This window comes from Anomaloglossus baeobatrachus, chromosome 1, assembly GCF_048569485.1.
Source record: "Anomaloglossus baeobatrachus isolate aAnoBae1 chromosome 1, aAnoBae1.hap1, whole genome shotgun sequence".
In the NCBI taxonomy this organism is placed as follows: Eukaryota; Metazoa; Chordata; class Amphibia; order Anura; family Aromobatidae; genus Anomaloglossus; species Anomaloglossus baeobatrachus.
This window is the reverse complement of record NC_134353.1, coordinates 62,334,929-62,346,152: the sequence shown is the minus strand read 5'-3', so window position 1 is coordinate 62,346,152 and position 11,224 is coordinate 62,334,929. Positions and strand designations below refer to the sequence as shown.

Below are 11,224 nucleotides of genomic sequence, written 5' to 3'. Positions count from 1 at the left end.
AAATTCAGTTTAGTTACACACTTTTAGAACTGGTGAATGCGAAAAATACGTATCATTTTTAGACTTTGTACTCAGAGGACTTTTAGAAGAATACTTTGATGGCATATATCCCATAAACATCCAATGGGCAAGAGTTTGATGTCCACCAAGAAGAGAAAAAAAGGGTGATCAGTGGCATGGCCAAGATCTCCGATAGTTCAGGTCTATAAGAAACCCGCCCACAAGCGATGCCTTGGGCAATCGTTTAGCAGACCGCAATCTCTCCAATACATAGGAGGGCTCGTTGGCCGAGCACTCAAGTGGTTTCTATGAGAAAACCGCAGACAGATATTTCTGCCGGGGGATTACTTCTGGGAGAACAAAGCAATCAGCAGTCCGAAACTGGACGTGCCCAATCAACATCCCCCAAGACAATCAGTTGGCTGGTACCCCCAAACACTTAACTCTTGGCTGAACCTGTTGATATTGAAGGATGTGACCAATATTGGTATATGGATGATGGGAAGCTTTAAAGAAGCTTTATATACCGGCTCATGGAAGAATCATGAACGGTGAGGCACCTCTGACACTTGTTCACCCCCTAAAAAGCATAAAGATCTAGGTGGTCTTCACCATCTACAGCTAGTTATGGTAGACTTCTCTCCTAGACCTTCGAACTGCTGCCTCGACATATGGCACGCAACAAGTATTATCCTCTTGCAAAAATAATAGCTTATTATGGATCTGGACATAATGGTATAATGTAAAAAATGGCACAGGAGAGATCGTTCAGTCTGGGTAAGGTGTGTGACAACTTCCGTAGTGGCCATCTTGGCTTTGCGAGACACAAACATGGCAAAACCGTGTGAAGCAAACACGTCAAAATGAAAAAGAAACAAACACCAACCTCTTTCTTCAGCTTCGTCATCGTCATCTTCATCATCGCCAGATGACGGCATGTCTGTGAGAAAAGAGGAAAAGGCAATTAAAACATGCCTTGGTCACAAGTAGCTTGACCTTGCTGGTAGTTAAAAAACAAAAAACCCAAAAAGTTAGAATAGTATTCTCAAGTTTGTAAGTTATTCTACACCCAATGAATAGGTGAGATCTTCCTGATTGTTGAAGTTCTGACTGACGAGGGGTTGGTGTCAAACACAACCACTGGGAAAAGCCTTGGAAAATCAGCTGCTGCAGCGTGAGAATTGAGGATACCTTGTCATAGCCGGTAAGAGTAGAAAGGGGTAATTGCCGCACTGCTGTGCAATAAAGATGAGTGTTTTATCTTCAAGATGTGACTATATTCCACGCATTTCGGGGTTAGCCACCTTCATCAGAATCTTAACTTTTTGGATCCCATTACGACAAAGTGATGATCTTGATGAAGGAGGGTAACTCCAAAATGCATAGAATAAAGTCACATCTTGAAGATAAAGGACTCAGCAGCGCGGCAATTAACCCTTTCCACTCCTACTGGCTAGAGATACAACCACTGAGAGCCCCACCAATTGCAATAGTCTATGAGACTGGCAGAAATAGTAGCACGCTGTATTCAACCATCTTCTGAAGAACCATGGACAGTGATTGGAGACGTACCATGCTTGTGTGGCTGACGGGAGCGTGTGTGTGTGGCTGACGGGAGCGTGTGTGTGTGGCTGACGGGAGCGTGTGTGTGTGGCTGACGGGAGCGTGTGTGTGTGGCTGACGGGAGCGTGTGTGTGTGGCTGACGGGAGCGTGTGTGTGTGGCTGACGGGAGCGTGTGTGTGTGGCTGACGGGAGCGTGTGTGTGTGGCTGACGGGAGCGTGTGTGTGTGGCTGACGGGAGCGTGTGTGTGTGTGGCTGACGGGAGCGTGTGTGTGTGTGGCTGACGGGAGCGTGTGTGTGTGTGGCTGACGGGAGCGTGTGTGTGTGTGGCTGACGGCAGCGTGTGTGTGTGTGGCTGACGGCAGCGTGTGTGTGTGTGGCTGACGGCAGCGTGTGTGTGTGTGGCTGACGGCAGCGTGTGTGTGTGTGGCTGACGGCAGCGTGTGTGTGTGTGGCTGACGGCAGCGTGTGTGTGTGTGGCTGACGGCAGCGTGTGTGTGTGTGGCTGACGGCAGCGTGTGTGTGTGTGGCTGACGGCAGCGTGTGTGTGTGTGGCTGACGGCAGCGTGTGTGTGTGTGGCTGACGGCAGCGTGTGTGTGTGTGGCTGACGGCAGCGTGTGTGTGTGTGTGTGGCTGACGGGAGCGTGTGTGTGTGTGTGTGGCTGACGGGAGCGTGTGTGTGTGTGGCTGACGGGAGCGTGTGTGTGGCTGACGGGAGCGTGTGTGTGTGTGTGTGTGGCTGACGGGAGCGTGTGTGTGTGTGTGTGTGGCTGACGGGAGCGTGTGTGTGTGTGTGTGGCTGACGGGAGCGTGTGTGTGTGTGTGTGTGGCTGACGGGAGCGTGTGTGTGTGGCTGACGGGAGCGTGTGTGTGTGGCTGACGGGAGCGTGTGTGTGTGGCTGACGGGAGCGTGTGTGTGTGGCTGACGGGAGCGTGTGTGTGTGGCTGACGGGAGCGTGTGTGTGTGGCTGACGGGAGCGTGTGTGGGGTTGACGGGAGCGTGTGTGGGGTTGACGGGAGCGTGTGTGTGGCTGACAGGACCGTGGGGATGACAGGACCGTGGGGATGACAGGACCGTGGGGATGACAGGACCGTGGGGATGACAGGACCGTGGGGATGACAGGACCGTGGGGATGACAGGACCGTGGGGATGACAGGACCGTGGGGATGACAGGACCGTGGGGATGACAGGACCGTGGGGATCCTAGCGGTCAGACCCTCAATCTAATAACGCCTTCGATGCAGGGTGCCAAAGAGCAGAAACGATGCATGGCCCTTGGTGGTACTGGGCCGAAAGATTAATGCCACAGTTTCCCTAACTTTCACTAGCTAAAGAAGGACGAGGAAGAAGTCGGTCTAGGTAGAACTCTTGGTCGACGTGGGAAAAAAAAACCAGCACAACGCACTTTGCCATAACTAGAAGAATTCTTGCACAAAGGTAAACAAACAAGTCAAATAATGAATGAAAAGATAAAACGCAACAAAAAAAAAAAAAAAGAGCAGGGGGTGGGGGGCTTGTGGTTAGAATATGGAAGTACACGGATATCACAGCAAACACAACGCAGCCGGCTAAAATATTCTGATGTCTCTATAAAAGAAAAAAAGAAAAAGAAGGCAGGAGGCTCGACAATGGCTGTTAGCAATTCCACTGAGCTTTCTGCCGGAGGGAATACAGTGTGAATATTTCCACTCAGAATTACTTCTCATTCCTATTACATAATGTATGACTGCTGCCGGCAGAAAAATGAGAACTATTTTAGACAATATAAAGCAACGGCAGGTCACATATTTTTTTTTTCTGTTAAAGAAGCCATTCGTCTTTACAATCATAGCATTTTTGCATTTACATGATCAATCACACGGGAGATATAGGGATTTGGGATTTACAACAAGCCACCAAAAGGTTATAAAACCCAGATAAATGGAGAAAATAGCATTCTTTTTTACTGTTAAGTGATAAAAAAGACAAAATTGGGAATAAAAAAAAAAAAAAAGTCTGTTAAAGGGCCAATCACACAATTTAATTTTTTTTTCTTGTTGCAGGGTGAGAAGTGGAAAAGTTATTACAACATGGCCAATTAATTTTCCCTTGTGAAAAGTAGATAAAAATTCAATAAACAGGAAAAGAAAAAAAAAAATCTAAACAAAAAGAACAGAGGCTTTTTAGGTTTAAAAATAAATAAATAAAAATACAGGATAGGTGAAAACGTAGGATTAATGGGGGTCAGACCATTGAGATCGTCACTGATCGGCAGAATGGGAAACTTTTGTCCTTGATAGGGCACTTTCATCCCATCTACAAAATCGGCAGTCGGTCAGATGCCCAACTGCCACTCCATTCATTCCCTAGAGGACTGCAGGAAATTGGTAATGAATGGCAGCCCTATGGGAATGCGTACAAGGATAAAAAAAGTTTGCCCATTTTGCTGATCGGTGCGGTGGTTGGAACCCAACTCATTGATAAGTCATCACCTATTCTATGGAACGGTGATAACTTGTTTTCACTGGACAACCCCTTTAATTGTCTGGTATCATGAACAAAAATCCCTAGTGGTACCAATCTACATGGGGTCATGGAACCAGACAAGATTTAATGCACATGCCATGAGTTTCCATCTAAACTTTTGTGAAAAGATGGCTATTTTCAGGCAGTTTTGGCCCAACATCTGGTCATGCTAAAAATCTACTTCTTTAAGTGTTAAGTGTTAAGGCTCCTTTAAACTTGTCGATAATCGGCCAAATAAGCATTAATAAGACCACTTTCATTGGACCGGCCCAATACGGTTTGCCTCAGACAGTTCAAAAGGCGCTGACCAAATTGACCAGTTAGATTTATGATCAAAACTCGTTATGGTCAGAAATCTACAGGTCAAAATCCAGCTTTAGGGTATGTGCACACGCCGGAGACAATTTCTGCACAAAATCTGCAGTGTGTGCACATAGCCTTAATGGGGTGGTCCACTACAACGCATAGTGGCCACATCGATGTAAAGCTGAGACAAAAGACTTCTATTGTCTATTCTGTCTGTGAGAGGCACCATCACTATTCGCTCATCCCCAATGACCTCTGATGTCCGGTGATGTCACGTCAACTTCCAGAATTGGAAGGTGACCCGGCATCATCGAGACTGGGCTCAGTCTCTGTGAGTGATTAGGCTGTGGGTAGTTTCACCGCACATCCTAGCCCAGCATCGGTCGTGCTTGCGGTGCTCTGCGGTGAAGGAGAGAACATGCGAGATGCGGCCTGTGACGTGTGGTGAAACTCTACCCACAGCTCAGTCACTCACGGAGACAGTACCGAGGCAATAGCCAGTCTCCGTGAGTGGCTGAGCTGTGGGTAGAGTTTCACCACACGTCACAGGCCATCATCTCGCGTGTTCTCTCCATCACCGCAGAGCACCGAAAGCATGACCGATGTTGGGCTGGGATGTGCGGTGAAACTACCCACAGTCCAGTCACTCACAGAGACTGAGTCCTGTCTCGATGATGCCGGGTCAACTTCCAATTCCGGAAGTTGACGTAACATCACCGTACATCAGAGGTCACTGCAGCCCGGGTCACGTGATAGGGAGGAGTGGACAGCGATAGCGCTGCTCAGAGGCAGAATGGACAAAAGAAGGTATTTAGAAAAAGTCTTCTGTCACAGCTTTACATCGATGTGGCCAATATGCTTTGTAGTGGACCACCTCTTTAAGGTTTCCCATGCACAGCGGCACTTCTGGCTATCCGGGGAACTGTAGCTAACAACATTCACGACAGACCTTAATATTTTTCATTTATTCAAAAATGGTTGAACATTCTTGTAAAGAACTAGACCCCAAAGAAATAGTCTCCTGTATTTTTGATAGTTTATTTTACTTCTAACCAGAAATCCAAAAAATAACAACAAGAAAAATTGTTGTGTTTGAGAATGAAAAAACAAAAAAATTAAATAAACATTTTCGGCTTGAGCCTGAGCCCACTTACCCCCTTAAACCACAATGGAGCCCAGAGAATAGGAGATTTGATCCTTTAAAAAGTCTCCATTATTACTCTCCCTACTATCAAAACATTTTATCACCTCGGTGGACGCACAGCTGTTTTCTATTCCGAAAGTACCACCAGCTGCCCAATTCCAGCCCCCAACTTGCACCCTTGATCTCTAAAGCATTTTAATGCAATTTTATAGACAAAAACACATTTCAGGACCTCTGGAGGAGTTCTAGTGACTCTTCTCTTGTTACGGTTTAATAGACAAGAGTAAGGTGATGGGTTTTAGGAAAGAGGGCGGGAGGGGCACTAAAAAGTGCCAAAAAAATGCTCGTTTGACTATTTAATTGATGTGACCTCCAAACGTCTGGTGGAATTTTAAATAATAATGATTAAAAGCAGATGTACGAGAAGGTGGCAGTTCCAAAAAAGAAAAATAAGAGGTGCGATTGAGAAAGTGTTTGATTTTTCCTCTTAATCCTGGACAGAGACAGAGATTCCCCCCTGAGATCCGATCCACAACTTCTTAGGGTCAGCCGGTAGCTTCTAGTGAAGTAGACGACGTCCTGCCGTCTACCCCTCTCAGAGATGTTAGAAATTCTACTCAGGCAGTAGAGTCGCCTTACGCGAAGCAAAGATAGTGTTGATCTACAGCTGACCCAGCTGGTTCTAATAATTAATTACATGCTCTGGTAATTACTTTATAATTATGTGTTGATAATTAACTCCTTATGGCCCCTCTTTGGTCTTCAACGGTGGCTCAGGGGTTTACAATTTTTGATGTTAGGAAGTGGAATCTGAAGGACCATTGAAAAGAACTTACATACCGTGTATACTAGAGTATAAGCAGAGTTTTTCAGCCCATTTTTCTAAGCTGAAAATGCCCCCCTCGGCTTATACTCAAGTGAGGGTTCCACAAAAAAAAAAGTATTCTCACCTGTCCTCCGATCCAGCGATGTCCTCTTACCTGCTTCTTTAGACCGCAGACACAGACCCCTCGATGATCCCGCCGGTACACGGGGCCGCCGCTGTCGTCATCGCTTTACTTCAGTTGAATGGTTTGCGGCACTGCAAAGCATTCAACTGAAGCATTGAATGTCGCAAAGAATTCAACTGAAATAAAGCGATGACGACAGCCCCATGTATCGGCCGAGAGCATAGAGGGGTCTATGTGCCTGCGGTCCGCAAGAAGCAGGCAGGAAGACATTGCGGGAACTGAGGACAGCTGAGAAGAATTTTTGTGTGTGTATGAGAACAACGGCATACTAGGGGACCAGTATGAGAACATTACTAAAGGATGGGCACAAGGACGGGGAACATTACTACAGGAGCCAAGGATGGGCACATTACTGCAAGGGGGAGACAAGGATGGGCACATTACTACAAGGGGGAGACAAGGATGGGCACATTACTGCAAGGGGGAGACAAGGATGGGCACATTACTACAAAGGGGAGACAAGGATGGGCACATTACTGCAAGGGGGAGACAAGGATGGGCACATTACTACAAGGGGGAGACAAGGATGGGCACATTACTACAAAGGGGAGAAAATGATGGGACAAGGGTAGGCACATTACTAAAAGGGGGAGATGAGGGTGGGCACATTACTACAAGGGGGAGACAAGGATGGGCACATTACTGCAAGGGGGAGACAAGGAAGGGCACACTACTACAAGGGGGAGAGAAGGATGGGCACATTACTACAAGGGGGAGACAAGGATGGGCACATTACTACAAGGGGGAGACAAGGATGGGCACATTACTACAAAGGGGAGAAAATGATGGGACAAGTGTGGGCACATTACTAAAAGGGGGAGATTAGGGTGGGCACATTACTACAAGGGGGAGACAAGGATGGGCACATTACTGCAAGGGGGAGACAAGGAAGGGCACACTACTACAAGGGGGAGACAAGGATGGGCACATTACTACAAGGGGAAGACAAGGATGGGCACATTACTACAAAGGGGAGAAAATGATGGGACACGGGTGGGCACATTACTAAAAGGGGGAGCCAGGGATGGGCACATTACTACAGGGCACAAGGATGGGGCACATTACATTTTATTGGTATCTATTTTTATTTTTGAAATTTACCAGTAGCTGCTGCATTTCCCACCCTAGGCTTATACTTGAATCAATAAGTTTCCAGTTTTTGTGGTAAAATAAGGTGCCTCAGTTTATGCTTGGGTCGGCTTATACTGTACTCACATTCTACTGGGCGCTGATTGTTATGACACATGAGACCCGCGCCCAATATCTGTCTCCCCGCCTTCGGACATTTGAGCAGGATGTGAGTGCAGCGCTGACTTCCTGCTCAAACATCCAACGGCGAGAAGAAAGAAGCTCGCACTGGTTGGTCATGCGGCTCACGTGGCATGACAATGTCACGTGGACCCGGGAAACGCGACTTTAGAGATCGTTGGAACCGTGGCCGAAACTGGAGGGGAGTATAGGCTTATTTATTTTTACGGGGGCGAATGAGGAAATGAGCAGGGGTTTTCCAAGTAGTGGCAACCCCTTTAAAAAAAACAAACAAAAAAACCAAACTGTGCTTTAGTAATCCTCCCCATGTCTAATGCCGAGTCTCCATTGATGCAAACAATAATGGATCTCCGTGGCGCTGCCTTAGGCCGCTTTCACACTGTGTTCAGTGGTCCTGTCGGGGCTTCTGTCCGAATCCTCCCGCAAAATTGGTGTTGAATGTATGCACTGACGAGGCCATTGACTATATTGACTATAATGGTGCAGATGGAGTCACCGTCTGGGTGTCCGCCTCCGGAAGGCGTATACTCCCGAAAATGGTGCATGACAGAGCACACAGTGACTCTGTCTGCACCATTATAGTCAAAGGCCCTGTCGTACGAAACCCCCATAGGACCACTGAACGGAGATCGGAAAGAAGAGTGGAAGCAGCCTTAGTTGCAGTGCTGCAGCCGTCAGTTCAATGATTGGCTGCAGCGCTTTCAAAGTGATGTCAGCACTATAGACAATAACAGACACTGGGAAAAGCAGTGGAGACTTAGCAAAGGACACGGGGAAGACAAGTAAAGTACCTTCGTTTATTTTTTTAAAAAGGGAACAGGAGTTTTCTGAAACCGGAACACCCCTTTAGGCTTCTGATAGGATGTCAATGACATTTTTGACCAATCGAGTTTTCTAAAAATTGTCTCCATCATTTGTACCCAAGGTTGGCTGCAAATAGTAAACTCTCAAACACAAAAAGTCATAAACTTACCAGCTACTCTGATCGTAAAGTTCCGGAGAAACTCAGTAGATTGCAACAAAGTGCAGCTATAAATCCCCGAATCGTCGTAGGAGACATTTGTGATCTTCAGCAGGTTCTGTCTCGTGTGCGTTCGGTTGCTTTCCTTAATTGCAATCCCATCTTTTAACCAGAAGATTGACATGGAAGGGCTCTCCACGCTGCATGACAACTCAATGGTCTCTCCAACAGCAAACATTAGATCATCAAGAGTGCCCAATTCTCCGGTAAGGTAGTCTACAAGCCAAAAAAAAAAAGCAAAAGATTAATATCCAACCACCATTGACATTGGTAGATCCTGAAGAAGGACCATGTTAGCTCCAAAACGCGTAGAACTAGAACAATAAAATCTATCATTTACTCTCCTGAATCTATCCGGCATCGGCACATGACAACCCATTTCTTCTCTTCCACCAATTGATATCCAACCACCAATGGAAGACGTAATTTCATAACATGGAGCCCTTATGATAACTATTGGAAGGACAATTGGGCCACATATTACATTGCTCTCTAATTTATAGTAAACCATGTTATGGTTATGAGTTGTGGGTGGATCATTCAGATCTTAAAAAGGAGTTTGGTAATAAAACATTAAAAAAAAAAAAAATCTATATTATAATATATATATATATATATATATATATATAAAAATAATAAAAAAAACCAACAAAACAGTGCCACTCTAGTTTATTGGCAGTTTCTGGTATTGCAGTTTAGCCCCATTCAAATTATTATTATTTATTATTATAGCGCCATTTATTCCAAATTCAAATAAATCAATATTCAAATAAAGATTTCTATAGGGAATGTGACCTCTAGGATAATATTAAGTCTTGCTGGGACTTAGACATGCCCACGGGCAGGGTACTGCATGCTTTTCGGTTTTAAAATAAAAAATGAAAAAAAAAAATGGCAGGCTGCTTCACAGAGATCAATCAAAACATGCTCCGTTTTAATTAACTATCTTCGTAGTGGACAAGTCCTTTCAAGTTATTGCAAATGCTTCAATTTACATGGTTAATTTAACTTATCCAAAAAAAAGACAAAAAGAAAAAAGTAACATTTTAGAAAAAAAAAAAAATTAAAATAATTACAACCATTTTTTGGTGTTATTTGCACTTGGCAGGGGATGCTTATTTTAGTTGAATTGCTGACCCTGCCATTAAAATGGGCTCTAAACCAATTTTGAAAGCTCAAAATAAACACCAAGCTGTAAAATGCTCAACTAGATTTATACTCCGCTTCTGCTTCCTGTCAAAGGCTTCTGTCAGGACATGATATTTAGACATTTCTTTTGCACTGCGAATCTACCCATAAGGCCTGTCAGTATAACACCCCTCAGGATCAGCTGTGTCAGAATAATTACACACGTAATAAACTGTTTTTTGCTGCTAAACGTCCAATTTTCTTTTCAATTTCTTCAAAAATAAAAAAGGAAGAAAAGGAAGAAAAAAAAAAAACCCCAAAAAACACCAATAAAGAAAATACGAAAAAAGAAAAAAAAAAACTACACACAAAAGAAAACATATCAAAGCAAGAACACTAAAAAAGAAGAAACACAAAAAAAAAAAAAACACAAAAAAAAGAAAAAAACACACCAAAGAAGAATGAATAAAAAGAAGGATCAACACCAAAAAAGAAAAACACACCAAAGAGAGAAAGAACACTGAAAGAGGAAAAAAACACACCAAAAGAAAAACACCACAAGAAGAAAACACACAAATAAGAACACCAAAACCAAAAAAGAACACCGAAAAAGGAAAAAAAAAAAGAAACACACCAAAGAGAGAACACCAAAAAAGAAAAACCACACTAAAGAAGAACACTGAAAAAAAAACACACCAAAAAAACAAAGAAAGAAAAAAAAAAAAAAGAGAAAACACACCAAAGAGAGAACACCAAAAAAGAAAAACACCAAAGAAAACACATAAAAAAGGAGAGAACACAAAAAACAAAAACACACCAAAGAAGACCAAAACCAAAAATGAACACCAATAAAGAAAAAAATATCCAAAAAAAAAAACCAAACGAAACACACACCAAAGAAGAGAGAACACCAAAAAAAGAAAACACAGCAAAGAATAAAGAACAATAAAAAGAAGGTATAAAACAAAACAAAAAAAGAAACAGTACCAAAAGACAAAAAACACACTAAAGTAGAAAGAACACCAGAAAAGGGAAGAAAAAAAAAATAAAACCACACCAAAAAAAGAAGAAACATCAAATAAACTCTCCTGTAGACCTCACTCTGCATTTGAGGCGAAACCAGAGCATCCTATTTTGGCAAATTGAGCAAATTTGCGGCAGCTGTGCTAGATTTTTCGCAAACATAAACTGCATCATGGCTGCAACATGTGTCTTAACTGGCTTAAATTACAAAATATATTGTCAATTTTTTTTATTTTGCATACGTACACATCATT

General features: G+C 43.9%; 1 protein-coding gene across 3 annotated transcripts in view; it reads right to left on the bottom strand.

Moving 5' to 3' along the window:
• The window catches only part of FGFR3 (fibroblast growth factor receptor 3), a 131,426-nt gene that overhangs the window by 62,174 nt on the left and 58,028 nt on the right, over window positions 1–11,224 (bottom strand). For all 3 annotated transcript variants that reach the window (XM_075332818.1, XM_075332827.1, XM_075332838.1), the window contains exons 3-4: window positions 8,772–9,035; window positions 887–940 (exon numbers count right to left, since the gene is read on the bottom strand). In XM_075332818.1, the coding sequence (XP_075188933.1) occupies window positions 887–940; window positions 8,772–9,035 (318 nt within the window). The remainder of the gene's footprint in view (window positions 1–886; window positions 941–8,771; window positions 9,036–11,224) is intronic.